The sequence below is a fragment of the Solanum stenotomum genome, chromosome 7 (assembly GCF_019186545.1).
Source record: "Solanum stenotomum isolate F172 chromosome 7, ASM1918654v1, whole genome shotgun sequence".
NCBI lineage: Eukaryota > Viridiplantae > Streptophyta > Magnoliopsida > Solanales > Solanaceae > Solanum > Solanum stenotomum.
This window is the reverse complement of record NC_064288.1, coordinates 33810621-33829533: the sequence shown is the minus strand read 5'-3', so window position 1 is coordinate 33829533 and position 18913 is coordinate 33810621. Positions and strand designations below refer to the sequence as shown.

Here is an 18913-nt window from a genome sequence, read left to right as displayed (position 1 = left end):
CTTTGATATAAATAACTCTACTTTATATTTGACCATCAATTTAAACGCAATTTTCCTACAATTAAATGACACAAGTCGTGCATCATCCATTTGCTCGTGCATTGCAGCAACATATTTACAAAACTAATAAATTTGCTAAATTACCCAATCTTCTTTCCATAACAGCCATGGATTTTGTCAACTATCATCACATTTGTTAGTTCATTTTTCATGATTCTTCACTACTTTTTTTCTAATTTTCTTTTGTCAAGCGTCAGTGAATGCAGAAAGCAGTTGGTGTAAATGCTCAAGAATATCCCAATACAAGTGTGACTACTACAGCCTTCTGCAGAATAAAACACTGTAAAAGGTAATATCAAAAACCAATAACCAAAATCCAGACAAATGGAATTGAGACTTGACAAGTCATTTTTAGCACATTTCCTACTCGGCCTGCAAAACTGTGCTCAATGTTCCCTTCATGGATAAGAACCAAAGCACGTGTGAAACACCAAATACTACACACAGAAAGGGTTTCAAGGGCTAGCAGCTCCTTATGTTGATGATTTCTATTCTTGCATGTTAAAGATGTTTTTGCACTACAAATGTACACACACATTGGAGCATCACGGCATTGCCACTGCTACAACTATCGGAGTAGAGGCACATAAGATATGGACAACAAACATCAGTCATCCCAAGCGTCATCTGCGGCTCCCTCCTTTTTGATCATTGATGGGGCAATCATGTGCCTATACTTATCCTCCACATTTACCGTGGACCCTACTAAAGAGAGCTTAGACAATTCACTCCATGCTTCTTTTTCCGCAGCTGCAGCTTCTCTCTCCTTTCTTCTTGCAGTCTAATAATGTGAAAATAACACAACTCCTCAAAATAAAATAAATGTAAGACAGAAACACTTTGATATACATAGTGAGAGGAAATAGGAGTGGATAGGGAACAAACACAAGAATGAGATAGAACCAACGAGGCATACCTTTCCCATAGCAATGGTCACATCATTGCCAGAACCAATATCAGCTATTGCTCTTCTTATTTGAGCCACAAGATACTGTGAAATTAAACAAAGCAAGAAAGCACAAGTCAAAACATGAACATCAACAAATATGAACAAGAGAGAAAATGAGTATAGCAAAAGGAAAGACCATATCGCGATCAGTATAGAATGAAGTAGCTCGGCCCGTTGACCCTGCACGACCAGTCCTTCCAATCCGGTGTACATAATCTTCCATGGTCTAAATTAACAAAGGAAAAGTTGCATCAAACTTTACACAGTTCCACACACTGGTAACTGGTTAAAAGTCCAATAATTAGGAGGATTCAGAGAGTCATCAGAGCATGAGCTCTTGTTTATATCCAAGATAACAAATTGAATTTTTAGACCTGTATTAAATGGATAACTGAAGAGTTGCCAGGGGGAGAACTAAAGACGACTAACAAAATATGCCAGGGTTACTAGAATAACATTGTGAAGAGAACTAAAATACCAAAATTTGAAAGCTCTTCTATGCATGTGAAGCTTCTAAATCTATGTTACATTGACTCAGGTAGGGGTACAATTCTAATATGGGTAGGAGTAACTAATCCAAATGTGTACCTACAACTTTAGCAAAGTTAATAGTGTTTTTCCATAAAGAGTAGCTCTAAATGTAACTTATTATTCTTGCAGTCTGCAATACCTTTGGAAGATCTAGGTTAATTACATGTGCAACTCCTGTGACATCCAATCCCCTAGACGCAACATCAGTAGCAACCTGCCAATCCATCGTAAGAAGTTAATTGTACAGATAGATGGAAGTTCAAAAGGCGCCAAAGAATAATCGAATCAAATTCATTTCATTGTTTTTCGACACCGAATTGAAAGGGATTTAGCGCAGTTTGGTAGCACCTTTGTTTTGGGTGAAAAATGATCAAACCCTTCCATCCCTACCTATTACTGTAACGACTAATCCATTGAGATCAATTCAAATTTGACATGAAATTTTCCTTTTATGAGACTCTGCAATCTGCATGCAAGTTGTACTGGGGGTACAGAAAAAATCATTCTTCTTTATAGTCGTATCTATATTGATAAAAAAATGTTCTTAGTTAGGGTCAGCAGAACATGGGTCGCCAAAACCCGATGTTGTAGGTTCATGAAGAACCAAGTTCACATCGCAGAAAACTATCCACGCTTGTATATGACCCAAGGACAGTTTTGGACGGACACATTGAAGTGTTGGATAAAGACGATTCACAGTAATTTAATTTTTTAAAGGAAGCACAAATTTCTCAGATGACACAGTGGTATTTCATAAAGCAGAGTGGGAACAAATTTGCTACTTAAGAGTGATCTTGGTGATTTTTGAAGCTTTGCTTGGACTCAAACTTAAATGAAGAAAGAGTAGTATTTTTCCAACAAAGGAGGTGAAGCAGATTGTGACTCTCGCAAATATTTTGAAGTGCAAGAAAGAAGAGTTGCCTACAGTCTACCTAGGCATGCTTTTGGGTTCCAAGCACAAAGCAGAAAAAAATTGGGATGGCATAATTGAGAAATCTGAGAAGAAATTGGCTATATAGAAGTCCCAATAATTATCTCTGGGAGGAAGAGTTACACTAATCGACTCAGTAGTGGATTCTCTACCCACATATGTGATGTCCCTTTTCCCTATTCCTAGTAAGGTTTTCAAGTCTCTGGATGCTCTAACAAGAAATTTCCTTTGGCAAGGAAATAAGATAGAAAAGGGCTTCAACTTGGTCAAATGGCCTATAGTACAACAAAGTAGGGAAAATGGGGGACTGGGAGTGAGGAACTTAAAGCTTCATAACAAGAGCCTACTTTCAAAATGGTTGTGGGGGTATGTCAAGGAGCAGGTTCTAAGGAAAGAGTTAATACATCACAAATATGGGCAACTGGATCACTGGGGTACTAGTGAAGTCATTGACACTTAGGGTTCGTTTGGTTTGAATACAAGTTATCCTGGGATTAGTTATGTTGGAATAAGTTATGCTGGGATTAGTTATACTGGGATTTGCTGGGAGTAGTTTTTATTGCTTGTTTGGTTTGTCATAGTCAAACTTATATCCATTGCATAATTTTTAATAATAAGTTGTTTGTTTACAAAAATACCCTCCACCTTATTTAGTTTGTTTTTTTTTTTACATTTTCTTTGCAAACTTTAGTTATTCATTCTCAAAAATCAAACTTTCATGTTATTTAGCTTAAATATTTTTATATGTGCATTTTCCATGATTGTGCCGTGTGTTTTTAAAGTTAAACTTTCATCTTATTTAACTTTAAAATAAAACTTCCATCTTATTTAACTTAAAAATAAATTTTCATCTTATTTTAGCTTAAAAATAAAACTTTCATCTTATTTAGCTTAAAATTAGAGTTTCATCTTATTTAGCCTAAAAATTAAACTTTCATCTTATTTAGCTTAAAAATAAAACTTTCGATCTTATTTAGCTTAAAAATTAAACTTTCGATCTTATTTAGCTTAAAAATAAAACTTTCGATCTTATTTAGCTTAAAAATAAAACTTTCGATCTTATTTAGCTTAAAAATAAAACTTTCATTTTAAGTTTATCAAAGTAAAAGAAATTTTATTATTAAAGTTATCTACATTTTAATGGATACATAGAATATAATTTTTGAGTGAGTAATAAACTATGTAATTCAAAATATGTAATTTAGTAGTGGAGTGAATATTTTAAGAGAAATCAAAATATAAATAAATATAAAATTAGGCAAAAAAATCAACTTATAATATATTCATAAATAAAATTTGTATTTATAAAATGTAATTTTTTAATAGAAAAATATATTATGATAAAAACAACGATTAAGTAAGGTTGTGAATGTTATTATAGTTGTTTAAAATTATATTAATATACATGAATGTATAAGTGGTGTATAAAAGAGAGTTTAAGGGGTAATTTTATTAATTTACATACTTTATCCCAGGATAAGTTATCCTGGGATTACTATTCCACCCTTAACTTATCCCAGTACTATTTGTTAATCCTGGGATAAGTTATCCCATCCTGTCCACCAAACAACGGATTAAGAGACACTAAATTTTTATCCCAGGATAACTTTCTCTTATCCATATCACCAAACGACCCCTTAAGGTATTGGGGTGTGGAGGACCATCAGGAACTTGTGGTTGGCTCTCAATAGCAGCTCAAAGATTATTGTGGGCAAAGGAGATGAAACTAAGTTCTGGACAGATGATTGGTGTGGCAATGAGATGTCAAGGGACCTGTTCCCTGGTCTTCTCTCAATATGCACAAATCCTGATATTGGTGGAGCTCTTGAGCTTGATTGGTGGATTCCATGGTACTAATCTAGACCAAGACAGAATAGCATGGAGACATCACAATGATGGGATATTTTCTGTGAACTGATTATAGACTTAGAGGAGGTACAGGAAGATCCACAGGACTTTGGAACAATGTGGAGAAGTGTGGTCGCTACCAAGGTGAAGTGCTTCACTTGACTTGTTGCTAGGAAGAGTTGTCTTACTCATTCAGTAGAGGGGCATCAACATAGCATCTAGATACCTCCTTTGTAAAGGGGCTCGAGAGACTAACAAGAACCAATTCATGCACTGTAAGGTTACTGCACAGGTGTGGGCTCTGCTTACTAGCATAGCCAATGAATACTAGACTATGCCAAAATACACTTCTGACCTCCTAAGATGTTGGATCAAAAGGGGAGGCAATAAGAGCTAGAAAAGATGGCAGAGAACAGTTCCAACATGTATATGGTCGATTATATGTAAGGAAAGGAATCAAAGAATATTTGAAGGAAAGGAGTGTATAATACAGAAGATCAAATGGAAAGTAATTATTACTCTAGGAATTTGGTGTAAAGAACAGGATATAGAAGAGGAGATCCAAACACCCCCAAAACATTTCCTCTTCCTACAATTTAGAAGCAAATATATAAGAACCTAGATCATCTCTTTGCATCAAAAAGGGTGAAGCGGACACTTGTATTCTATTCCAATCTGGAAATAATGCTGACAGATTGCAAAAGGAGAAAAGAAAGGTTGGAAAGACAGAAGAGACCACTTTTTTTCTCAGAGAGAGTACTTGATTTCAAGAAAACATACTTCATCCTAAAGGAAAACAAAAAAGTTTTACACCCTCAAGCACTACCAACTGATGTTGCTTGGGGATATTATTACTCCTATTGCCTGACATAAATCAGGGATAAGGAAATTCATAAGTAATCTGTATTCAACAAGCGAAAATATCATGAAATATTACAGCAGTAGATGTTTTAAACATACCAAGATATTGATAGGTCCATGTCTAAAATCACGAAGAGCAGCCTCTCTTTCATTTTGGCTTCGACCACCATGAAGTGCAGTTGCAAGCAAACCCTGCTGTGTTAAAGCTTCTGCTACTTCATCACATTTTGTCTACACGATGATGGTGCATAGTGCCATTGTTAAAAGCATGCACTTATACATTTTTAAAAAAAAAAGAGACTGAAGGTCTTCAAGAGGATAAATCAAAATTATACAACAGTCATGCAAGAACCAACTAAAAGCCCTTATCAGGAACATGGCCATAAGGATGTACATGCTGAAAAAGCCCTAGCCATTCACAAAAGCATATAGAAGGGACTGGATAGTAATCACTCATCAGTTCTAACAGGGAAGAAAATTATCAGATCAAAGGAATCCTTAGTCTTACTCTCCCCTCTAGGATCTCAAACCTGTGCTACTGAGATCAGCCGCCTCATTCACAACAATCAAGTGGCACAAACATAGTGGTTGTAATAACTGATCCAAGAAAAAAAGAATAGTAGTTGTACTAATCCTAAGGAGTTTCTCAAATGTGTACAATGGGCTTCGCTAATGAGCATGTCTTTGCCTAACTGAATAAGATGGACGGAGGATGAAGCAAATCAGATTAGTGACAGACAAAGGTAGGACAAAAGTGATGGTGACATCCTTTACACTGAAAAATTAGTTTAACTAGGAGCTGACTGGAAAAGTACAAGTGTCTTCTGTATCTTCTTCAAGAACCCCACATAGAACAGCCCCTAAGTTAGCCACCAAAATGAACTTTATGGTTTTTGCTACTGAAAAATAAACTCTTTAATGCCCTTGTGCACTTTCACATGTATGCTACTTAATAGTTAACACCACTTGTCCATTTCATTTAAATGCAGCAAGCATTCAACTAAACTACTGGGACAGAAAGCTTGCATAAGCCCTGGTTGTGCATTCTGCCTTGCTTAACTAATGCTTTAGCGTAGGCATCAAGGTATAGTACACTTTCACCAATGGGTATACCATTGGGGATAGGATCATGGATCATATAAAAACTACTAATATTGATTTTAAATGAGAAAATACATAATTACCCCATTAAACTAAGACCTGTTTTTTAAAAAGATACTTGAACTTTGCAGGGGTCCTATTACCCCCCTCTTCCTATGTAGAGTGAATTTATTGTCCCATTACGTGCCTATGTGGCATGTAGAGTGTAGTTCACTCTTTGATAGCGAGTGAGCTGAGCCAAAAATGTAAATATATATTTATTTAAGTATTTATTTAATTAGAAATGTTATTTTTTTCTTTTATTTTATTTATTTTATTGTACTTTCTCCATTCTTTTTTTTTTTTTGCTATCTTCTTCCCCAAAACTCAAAAGAACCCACTACCTCTTCTCTATCTTCTTCAACTTAGAAGACCCATTTACTTTACTCTTTTTTTTTCCTCATCTTCTTGCTTCTCTTTGTTCCCTTTTCTTTTTTATCCCTTCTTTTTTCAAAAATAATAATAATTGTGAACCTCCTTTGATAATATTATTTTTTAAAAATAAAATAAAATAAATTATTATATAGTTCTTTAGCATCTAAATAAACAAATTTCATCGATTCGAGAGCATTATAGTATTTCATTACCTCCATCGTAATGGAGTTCCGCTGAATAATTGTTTTAATATTGAAAAGAAGATGGTAGATTGAAGGTGATTATTAATTTTCAATGTATAATTTATTAGTAATTTTATTTTGATTTAATAATGATTTGATGATATTAATGGTGGAGATGAGATTATAATAATGGCGTGATGAAGGCTACTCCGTAGAATTGGCGGCGATGGTGGCCAAGTCGAGGACTTGTAGTGATGGTGGCTATATGGAGGGTTGCAAGCGAAGAAGAAGAGTGATGAAGAAAGAAGTAGAAAGAGAAAAAAAAAGAAAAAAATGAAGCTAATAAAATAAGAAAAAACAAAAATGAAAATAAAGATTAAAAATTAAAACATAACACGTGGCAGATAATAATTGGTGCGTGATTGCACTTCCTTTTTTGCAATTGAGGGTGGCTGAAAAGTGGGATATTTATAACACTTTAAAATTGTTTAAGGGGGTAATAGGACCCCCGCAAAGTTCAAGTGTCTTTTTAAAAAACAGGTCTTGGTTTAATGGGGTACTTATGTATTTTCTCATTTTAAATATTGATACTATAAAAATGTGGTGTAGAAAAATATTAACTGAAAATGAAAACAGCCATAAATAAAAGAACTTCACAACTTACTTTGAATATGGAGAGCACTTTTACCCAAGAAAATTAGTAAATGGGAGAGAGCTTGAACACATGAAAGGTTTCCAAGAATATTTTAAGAAAGCTAGAATTGCCAAGTGAGATCTGCTCTTTCTTACAAATAACAGTTATTGCAAAATTTTCTAGCTCATATGAAACTCATTGGTTAGAAACTTGCAATATTTAATATGAGCTCGTAATTGACTGCTTTCTTTTCTCAAAGAAACTTGGAGAAGGCTATCTGGTAGGAAGGGGATAAGACCTTTTCATTACCTCTTTAGCCTTCCCAACAATCATAAATCCATCTAGGCATTGTTGCTGTGATGTTGTCATATTTAATAAACCATGAATGGGATCTCGATCTGAGATATAGGAAATTGTACTGTGCGTCCCTATAATTAAAGTGATTATAAGTTTGTGGCCTGTATTGAATTGGCAAAGGCCTCGGAGTATGCAAGTGCTCTTCTGGCTAATCTGCAGGCTTAAAATTTTTTGACGATGAAATTTGAAAATTGAACATGGGAAGGGTCATACTAACCTTTCATTATGAACCTGGATAAGTTCATAATATTTTTTGGTTTTGACGGACAGTTGGTTTCAACATAATTGTCAGTGCAACTATTTATTTTTTGAGAAGGTAACAACTTAATAAATAAATAATCCTTCGCACAAAGACTGTAAGAGATAAAACAGAGTTACAAGACCCCAAGAAACAGCAAAAACCTAGTCTAGTGCAAGTTATAAGGATCCAATGATGTCAACTATAGACTCTACCTCCTCTACCAGGGATTTTTTTCACCAAAAGTGAATAAAAAAAATATACAATTCATCTTTCATCTTCTGTTCAGAATTAGCTCTATAATCAAAATATTAAAGTTTCTTTCCTTACATATTGTCTACCGGATACAAGCTGGGATGAGGCTCCACCAACTCTTTTCTTTAGTAAAACACCTGGATCATTCCAGAATGCTATCATTTCTGCAGTTTCCCTAGGTGCTGTCCATATTAAACCCTTCATACTCATGAATAGAAGTCACAGCTTGCAGGTCAGCTTGCAGTGTAAAAAGAGGTGATTGTTTGTTTCAATCTCCTTACTACATAGAAAGCACATACCTCTCCTCATCAAGCAATCATGTGTTAGAACAGCCTCTTTAACCACTAGCCAACAAAAGCATGCAACTTTAAAATAACCTTCCAGATAAGCTTCTAAAGATTCCAATTCCGTGGCCCAGAGCGTGCTTGCCCAGCACTTTTAAAGGCACCATATGCTGGGTGTGCCTCTGCCATAGACCTTGGTTGTATCTCCCTTACACACAGTACAACAGAGACAACTCCACAATATCAATGCTTCACACCAAATCGGGATCGTGAAGACAAACCCATTTTTTTCCAACTCAATACTTCTAAGAATTGAATCAAAATGACCCTTCACTTTCAGTTGAGCCCATTTGTTTCAATCCAACCTCCACATCTAACCCAAACTCCATAAACATTTCATGAGACCAGAGAGGGAGAGGTAACCCCAAAGCCCTTTATCTACACCCATTTGAGATAAGCAGTGGCCGATAAACATCCAATTTCCGGCCACACCAATCAAGCTTCAATAAGTTATTTCTCCATCTCCACCTCCTTATTTAGTGTGCTCCACAGATTTTCTAGAAGGTCTTTCAGTTTTGGAGATAGATAGTAGAGGCTTCATAAATAGACAATTTTGGAGAGCCTTTCAGTTTCACATGTTTTATTTAAAACTTATTTTCATACTCAGTATATTCAGTGAAGTTTTGAGATTGAGTAAACTGTTTTTAAACGTTACTTTCAATTTGATGCTTATGTATGTTTGAATTAGTCTTCCGCTTGTAGTCAGCCAGGATAAGGGTTCGCTTGGGGACCAACAATGGTTCTCGAGTGCCGGCAACGTCCAGGGTGTAGGCTCGGGTCGTGACAGATAAGTACTGAGTTTTCCATGGGGATAAGCTCTTCATTGCCTTCTCTATAATAGTCCCAGATCTCCACATATTTACGTCTCCTACCTGTGGGCATACCTAAATAAACAGTAGGTAATTTGTCCACTCCACACCCTAGAATGCCACAATGCCTGAATATTGTTAACCTATTTAATGGGGAATAGGATTTTTTCCTCCAGTTTACCTTCAAACTCGAAACAACTTCAAAAACGACTAGCATAACTCCGATGTATCCATTATGTTCCATTTTATCTTCACAAATCTTCAGCTCACCCACTCCTCTATCAGCTAACTTGAAACCCCTTAGCCAATTATTTTGGAGTGTTGTATTCACCATACTACTGAGGCCTTCCATTGCAAGAATGAATAGAAAAGGAACTAAGGGGTCACCTTGCCTGAGGGCCGAGGCCCCTTTTAGAAGGGAAAAAACCAACAGGTTTTCCATTATGACAAATTTAGTACAAAGGTTGATCCACTTTAACCATCTATCTCCAAATCCCATTTGTTGAGGATGTTCAGATGATAGTCACAGTTAACAAGATCAAAAGTTTTCTCTATGTCAAGCTTACACATTAGTCCATCAGTTAACACTTCACTTCTAGTTCTTGTGTCTACACATTCACTTGCTATGAGAGTTGCATCCATTATCTACCTCCCCTTGCCAAATGTCATTGGGTGTTTGTTTACCAAGCTATCTATCACCATCTTCATCCTTTCTGCCAAGATTTTAGCCATTATTTTGTACATTCCATATATCAAGCTAATTGCCTGAAATCTCTCAAGTCAATTGCTCCTGCCTTTTAAGGGATGAGAGCTACATAAGTAAGCATTCATGCTCCTTTCAAATACCTGATGATCATAGAAATATTGCATAGTGCCCATAATCTCCCCATTGACCAAGTCCCAAAAGGTTGGGTAGAAGTTTCTAGGGAAACCATGAGGCTCAAGGGCCTTGTCAATGGCACGTGACTTGAAGCTCTCCATATTCTCCCCTTCATCAAAATTCCTTTGCAACCATGTCTAATCTTTTGGGGTGATAACTGTTGCATCATGGATAGTGAGCTCAGGTTTCCACTCTACAATTTTCTTATACGAAGTCTGATAAAAGCTCTGTACAACACTCTAAATAGCATCTGAACTAGTGGTGTTGAATCCTGCCATTTTTGGAGTGTTGATAAAATTGTATCTCTTGAGGGTATTGGCCATTTTGTGGAAGTATTTGATATTTTTATCTCCATTTGTCAACCATTATCTACCTCCCCTTGACAAATGTTATTGGGTCTTTGTTTTACCAAGCTGTCAATCACCATCTTCATCCTTTCCGTCAGTATCTTAGCCTTATCTTGTAGATTCCAACTATCAAGCTAATTGGCCTGAAATCTCTCAGTTCAATTGTGCCTGCTGTTTAAAAGATGAGATTTACATAAGTAGCATTCATGCTCCTTTCAAATATTGCATAGTGCCCATAATCCTCCCTCTTAGCAACCTCTTCAAACTCTATAATCTATAGCTAGTTGGGTTTTCTGTACTAGTTCTTGATCCGATAGAATTCTTTGTTCTTGAATAGTTTCCCTAGAGCTAATCTGCATAGAATTTCCTTTTTCCTCAATTTCCAATTCACCTTGTTATTCCTGCTCCACTTTATTAGCTTCTTTTTTAGAAGCTTGAGTCTGTTAGCTAGGATGTAGGCAGGTCTTCCTGTATTTGGGAATGAATTTCACCATTCCTTCACCTTGTCCTTAAACCCCTCTACCTCTAGCCACCAATTTTCAAATTTGCAAATTTGAAGTCTTTTTGAAGTCCCAATCCCCATATGTTAGGAAGACTGGGTTGTGGTCAAAACCCAACCTTGGAAGCAAAGTTTGTTTATCCTATGAAAATGTGTCCCCCCATTCAGTCGAGTGCAAGAACTTGTCTATTTGGATGCACTCCTATGGCTTTCTCCCCTCCTCCAAGTGAGAACCCTCCAAATGAAGGATGGTCAACTAGTTCTTAGTCATTTGTGCACTAAGAGAACTAATCCATTGCTCCTGAGATTCTGCTACAATTTGCCCTTTTGGACACAAACCTTGTGACATTGAAATCACCACATACCACCCTAGGCCCCTCATAATTGACTCTGCTAGTTGCTAATTCACCCCAGATCTCTCTTTTGATAACCATGTTCTAGTCTGCATAGACAGCACTGAGAAACCATGCCAACTCCTGATTTATGCCTATGAATTTGCAGGGGATCACTTGACTGCTAACTTCAATCAGTTCCCCCACCCACTCTGTCTTGCCCCACATTCTTAGGATCCCTCCACTACTACCCCTAGCCTCCCCCACCCATTTGTTGGCCCACAACTCCCCTAAACCATGTCAATTCATGATTTATGCCTATGAATTTGCAGGGGATCACTTGACTGCTAACTTCAATCAGTTCCCCTACCTACTCTATCTTGTCCCACATTATTTGGATCCCTCCACTATTATGGTATTACCCCTAGCTTTCCCCACCCATTTGTTGGCCCCCATAACTCCCCTATCAAGTTTTTGACATCTCCTTCTAATTTGGTTTCTAAAAGAACATGAATGTTTGGCTCCCCATTGTTGGACTAATTGTTTTACCGACCTCCTATTGAAGACCCCTCACATTCCAAGATGTGATCTTGATTATCATTGATAATTAATTGGTGGTCTCCTCCCTTTTCTTAATTCACTTCTTGATTCTCCATTCTTTTACTTCATCTCGAAAATTAAATTCATGACTTCTTTTGGAACCAAATTATTGTTGTTGGCTGGTTCCTTTGCCAGCCCCCTCCATTGGTCTAGGTTTTTTGAACCAAACCTCTGCTTCTTTTTCTAGAGCACCAAATAATGCCCCATATTCATTGCTTAATTTTGATGATGTTGTGTTGAACCCAAGTTGTAGCTCAGGGACAAATCCAACAATGTGAATGATAACAGGACTTCCAATCCTAGCCTTTATGAGAACTCCAAATCCACTATGGAATTTTTGTCATTGGACTCACAAGTCCTGACAAGATTAAATGATCTTGACAACTAAGGTTCCATGAAACAATCTCATCAGCAATAAACTATCATGTTGTTGGCTATCCACAATCGGGGTCTACCACATTTAGGGCCCGTTTGGCCATAGATTTCCCAAATAATATTTGGGAAAAAATTTGGCAAATAGTGTTTGTCTATACAATTTGCCATTATTTGGCAAATATTTTTGGCAAATATCCCAAATTCCCAAATACTAGTTTTTTCTAGTATTTGGACCAAATCTCATTATTTGGGATCTTTTGAAAATTGAAATTTTACCCCAAACTTTTATCTTTTACAAAAACATCCTCTATAGTAGTTGTTTGTGTCGTATTACATAATTTTTCACGTGAACATCAAAGTAGTGATGAAATATTCAGTGAATATTAAATGATGATATGATTGTTGATGAAAATGATGAACAATAGGCTCAGGGTAACAAAGTCATGTGCTTTGTCTACTTAACGATTTATGGAATGATGCTTGTTGCACTCACTCCAAACTACCACATTGCTCTAGTGTCATGGACATTATTTGTTATTGTTGCAACAAAGATTCAATTGACTTGTAATACAAACTTATGGTTAGTTTTGATAGATTTTAAAACTTATGGGTATAAATCATATTTTTCTAAAAAAGTGAAATATATTTCCCAAATACTATGGCCAAACACATGGTGAAATTTCACCCAAATTTTCACCCAAATAATATTTGCCAAGAATATTTAGAAATCTATGGCCAAACGCTAGCTTAGAAGTTGGATTTTCAAGCCTATGTAGCTTAGTCAACAGACAATTAACTTTTCCATTATCAACAAACCATTAATCTTTCACACGGTTCATTGATGTGATGCTAGACGTCAACATGATCACATTGCAGGTAGAAGGTCGGTTGGCTAATAACATTTGTGTGATCACTTATTGTTCCCTTGCAGCCAAAACAAGACATGGTCAAATACACAGAATAAATATTGGATGAGAAACCTTAAAGATGGTAATTACACTTAAAAAGTAGCAGGTGATTTAAACTATTGTGCTTCGCTTTTTCCTTTAGTGATCTTCTATACTTTTTATCAGGGAATCCTTGGGACGGCAACATTAGCATAGATAGGGCAACAGAAAACTCAGAAAAGGAAAATCAGAGTACAAGAAATTATACCTTCCGTTCCACAAATACAATGGTCAAAGGGAAAGGATGGCCAGATTTTTCAGCTTGAGCAGCCTCCTCAACCAGCAAATCCAAAAGGCGATCAATCTACAAGATTTATCATTACAATAACATCAAGCTATAATCTTCATAAAAGACCCATATATCTGGTGACAATTACTATCTTTTTTTAGGTGATGATGAATACATGTTCTTGAAAACTAGTTTTTCCATCTATCTAAGATTGACCCCAAGCACAAGATAGTTAATGGCATAACTATGTCTTCTCCAATAACAACATACCCAGTGTAATCCCATAGAAAGGGTCTGGGAGGGTAGAGTGTAAGCAGACTTACCCCTACCTCTTGGTGGTAGAGAGGTTGTTTCCGAAATACCCCTGGCTCAACTTTGTCGTCTCCATGAACAAATATTGGAAAAGAAATCTAACAAAAGTACAACTGCAAGACAAATATATGGTATATATTTTTTTTGAAAATGGTAACGATGTATTATATCACAAAAGTACATGGGTTGTACTCAAACCTTATATACAGATGCACTCTAGACACTCCTACTCTATTTCTATATTGAGTCTAAAACATCAACTATAGAGGCAGTGTTATTTGAGTATAACTGATTACACCAAAAACATAACAACAAAATGCAGTTTAGTTTAACATCCTGCACACTATTTTCTATGCCTTCAAAATGGAATTCCTTTCTTTCCAGATTGCCCACCATATTGAAGCAGGGATAATTCTCCATCTAGTTCTGTCTTTTGCAAGGGCACCTGTCTCCTCCCAGCTGTACAATGCCTCAGTAACTTTCCTAGGCATAGTCCAGGATATGCCTTTAAGACTCAAGAAAATCCTCCAAAGCTGTCGAGTGTATTTGCAGTGTAGAAATAGATGGTTTACCGTTTCTAAGGTTTCCCCACATAGGAAACACCTAGAGCATAAGGTTATCCCCCTTTTCATTACATTATCCTGAGTCAGGGCAGCTTCCTTAGCTAGCAGCCAAATAAAGCATGAGACTTTGTGTGGGATTCTACACTTCCATATTTGTTTCCAGGGCCAGATGGGACTCTATTGGCTTGATTGATCCATCAGCCTGTAAGTTGAATGCACTTTGAACTCTCCTTTATTGTTGCCTTTCCACCAAAGCATATCCTCATATGCTTGAAGTCCAGTAAAGTTTCCAACCAAGTTGAGGAATTCTGCCAACCTCATCACTTCCCAGTCATTTGGTTCTCTCCTGAAGATGAAATTCCACCCTTGTGGTGTCCATAGTTCTGCAATAGTTCTTTGTTGGAACATTGCCAGATTGTAAATATCAGGGAAAAGAGTTTCCAGGTTACCTTTCTCATGCCATTCATCCTTCCAGAAATTGATCTTGTTCCCATCCCCCACTTTCATCTTGAATTTGGGTTTAACTTTCTCCCATAATGCCCTTATGGACCTCCATAAACTAATCCCATAAGGTGTGGTCACAATCTTAGTCATCCAACTATCTTCATTCTCATATTTGGCACCTATCACTCTTCTCCAAAGTGTTTGGTTTTCATTTGAGTATTTGCACAACCACTTCATTAAGAGTGTTTTGCCATGTAGCTCCATATTCTTTATTCCCAGACCACCATTCTTCTTTCCAGTTGTCACTGCATTCCATTTAACTAGATGAAAGCCTCTATTCTCTTTGTTTCCTTGCCACAAGAACTTCCTTCTTATGTTGTCTAGTCTTTTTGTGATCCCTGGTGGGATGGGGAATAGAGACAGCATGTAAGTTGGGAGAGCATCCAGGACTGAGTTAATGAGGGTCAGTCTGCCCCCTCTTGACAAGTACTGAGTTTTCCATCTGGCCAGCTTCTTCTCACACTTCTCTATCACACCATTCCAAATTTCTAAGGACTTGGATTTTGCTCCCAATGGCATACCCAAATATGTTGTACGTAGAGTACCTACTTCACCCCCTAGAATTGAAGCTAACAAGTCTATGTTGTTGACCTCATTGATAGTATACATAGAACTTTTAATCCAATTAATGTGCAACCCGGATACCCCTTCAAACAGCACCAGGATCACCCTTAAGTATTTCAGTTGGTCTTCCTCAGCTCCACAAAAAATCAGTGTATCATCTGCATACTGAAGATGTGTCACCTCCAAGCTTTCTGTATTTTCTCTAGCCACATCAAAACCTTTTACCCATCCTCTCATATTTGCTGTCTTGAGCATATTATTCAGCCCCTACATAGTAATTAAGAACAAGAAAGGGGACAATGGATCACCCTGCCTGAGTCCTCTTTGAGTTTGAAAAAACCCTGCAAGGGACCCATTAATCAGAACAGAGAAGCTAACTGTAGAAATGCAGAAGCTGATCCAGTTCAACCATTTTTGTCCAAATCCCATCATCTCTAAAATCTTCAGAAGGTACTTCCAATTCACATGATCATATGCTTTTTCTATGTCTAGCTTGCATAGAATGCCAGGTTTCTTCTGCTTAATCCTGGAATCTACAGCTTCATTAGCAATCAACACTGCATCCATAATTTGTCTCCCTTTTATAAAAGCCATTTGCTGTGAGTCCACCAGTCTGTCTATCACAACTTTCAACCTTTCTGTGAGAACTTTGGAGAGTATTTTGTAAATGCTCCCTATGAGGCTAATTGGTCTGTAGTCCCTTAACTCGTTGGCTCCTTTTTTCTTTGGAATGAGTGCAATGAAGGTAGCGTTAAAACTCTTCTCGAAGACTTCTTGCTCATAAAAGTTTTGAAATGTGTCCATGATGTCTTTCTTCAGTACATCCCAACACTTGATGAAGAAACCCATTGTGTACCCATCTGGACCAGGAGCCTTATCGGCTGCACATAGCTTTAGGCAATTTAGAACTTCATTCTCCTCAAATCTGCCTTGCAGGGACATTTTTTCCCCTTCAGTCAACATTGGACATTCAACATTATTATAAGAAGGTCTCCATTGATGTGTTTCTCTATACAGGTTCTTATAATATGCTATTATCTCCCCTTCAATTCTGCCTTTCTCTTGAGTAACCTCTCCTTGTATCATGAGTTGATCTATATTGTTATATCTCCTGTGAGCATTTGCCATTTTGTGGAAGAATTTGGTGTTCTTGTCTCCCTCCTTCAACCATAGTACTCTTGATTTCTGTCTCCATGAAACTTCCTCTTTCTTGACTAGCTCTTCATACTCAAGTAAGACTGCAGCCTTTTTTGTCGTTTCCTCCACAGTGAGAGTTCTATTTACCCTTTCTGTATCTAATTCTGCTAACTGCTCTAACAATCTCCTTCTTTGACTGCCCAGATTTCCACCCTCTTCTTGTTTCCATTCCTTTAGCTTAAGTTTCAGTGCTTTAAGTTTGCATGCCAAAACATAATCAGGTCTTCCTGTGTAACTGAAGGAGCTCCACCACTCTCTAACTCTATCCACAAATCCTTCTGACTGCAGCCACCAATTTTCAAACTTGAAGTAGCTTTTATTCCTCTCCCAGCAACCAGTAATCAACGCTATTGGTATATGATCTGAGCCCAGCCTTTGAAGAGGAATCTGTTTCAAATTGTTGAAGGTATCATCCCATTCTTTAGAAATCATGATTCTATCAATTCTGGAGGCTGCCTCTTGTTGATCTCCCTTAAACCATGTGTATGCAGCATCTTCTAAATGCATGTCAACTAATTCCATGTCCTCTATGAAATCAGAAAACTCTCTCATTCCCTTAGTTCTTCTGTTGCAGTTCTTCTTCTCAGATATGTACCTAGATACATTGAAGTCCCCACACATTGCCCAGGGTCCCTCCATCAACCCCCTTACTGAGCTCAATTCTTCCCATACAAGTCTCCTTTCCTTGTAACAGTTAGGAGCATACACTCCAGATATATGGCAGCTAAAATTCTGGGTTTGTGATTCAAATTTACAAGTAATGGTGTAAGAACCAATTTCCAAGACCTCCCCCATCCATGCCCTCGCATCCCACATCAATAAGATACCTCCTCTTGTTCCACTTGCTTTTAGACAGGCATATCTAATCCACCTGCCTCCCCAAATCTGCTTTACCATCTCTGAAATATCCCCTTCAATTTTTGTTTCTTGGAGACAAACTATATCTGCTCTCCATCCAGACAACAAACTATGTACAACCCTTCTCTTCTCCCTATCGTTTAATCCCCTAATATTCCATGATATTAGCTTAAACATCATCATGTGTTGAAAATTGTGTTCCTCCCCTTATTCCTACTTCCAGAACTTTTAAATTTTACATCAAAAGCTACAAGACTTTTAAGTTCTTATGCACCTTGATCTTGAGTTTCTTAACTTCTGTATCCTGCTCCATTCTCCTGGCTTGTCTGCAACTGTCTATTTGTAGCAGTAACTCTGTTGCCTCCTCTTCATGCCCTTGGAAATCGATCCCAAAGATTTTCCCCAGTTTTATCAAGTTCTGTTGTACCCATGTTGAATTCGCTTTATCTACATCTTGTGCCCTTTGTTGTTGTTGCACCATATTTGGTACAGGTTCCTCCACCTCCCAATTAACTATTTCTGTGTTTGAGCTCTGTATTGCTAGCCCAGTCTCCCCTGATTTTGTAATTTCTCTATCATCTCCCCTATCTATGGAGTTAGGTTCTTCCTCTCCCGTTATCATCAAATCTCCCCTGATTTCTTCCTCCAGCAGCTCTGTCACGACTTTTGTGTTCATGTTCTGCTTTCCTTCGCCTGAATTGGACACGTGCAAGGCTGTTATGTCACCAGCCAATTTATGGGTTTCTGTGTAGCCGATCTTTGTCCCTTGTAAATCATTAAAAATGACAAGTGCTGCAAAATCAGGGCCATTGGGCCATTTAGAATTGTTATTCTTCTTGGGCTTTCCTGATGGGCCCAGTTCAGCCCTCTCATTTAAAAAACTCACATGCCTCTCATGTGCTCCATTCCCCATTGTCTTTCCAGCTGTCGAAGTACAGCCCACGTGCTTCGACGTACTAAAATCCCTAAAAGGATGGGATTTTGGTACTATGTCGCAGATATTTACGCCATCAGACCTCTGGGTAAATCTATTCCCTGGGCAAAAGACCTCATCTTCCCCGGCAACTATGCCTCCACTTTCCGACCTTATTTCGAATCTGGGTTTGCTTTCTGCCCAAATTGGAAAAAAATATGTAATTCCATCACAAGCGACAGAGACCTCTTTCGGAAGGTTTCTCTCGTTGTTTTTCAC

The 18913-nt window shown here is 37.4% G+C and overlaps 1 protein-coding gene across 1 annotated transcript in view; it reads right to left on the bottom strand.

The window, feature by feature from the left end:
• Positions 1 to 265: 265 nt before the first annotated feature.
• The window catches only part of LOC125870217 (ATP-dependent RNA helicase DBP2-like), a 28430-nt gene continuing 9782 nt past the window's right edge, over positions 266 to 18913 (bottom strand). The window contains exons 9-14 of the mRNA XM_049550593.1: positions 13703 to 13798; positions 5280 to 5411; positions 1680 to 1754; positions 1146 to 1235; positions 977 to 1051; positions 266 to 841 (exon numbers count right to left, since the gene is read on the bottom strand). Coding sequence (XP_049406550.1) covers positions 668 to 841; positions 977 to 1051; positions 1146 to 1235; positions 1680 to 1754; positions 5280 to 5411; positions 13703 to 13798 — 642 coding nt within the window. The 3' untranslated portion in view covers positions 266 to 667. The remainder of the gene's footprint in view (positions 842 to 976; positions 1052 to 1145; positions 1236 to 1679; positions 1755 to 5279; positions 5412 to 13702; positions 13799 to 18913) is intronic.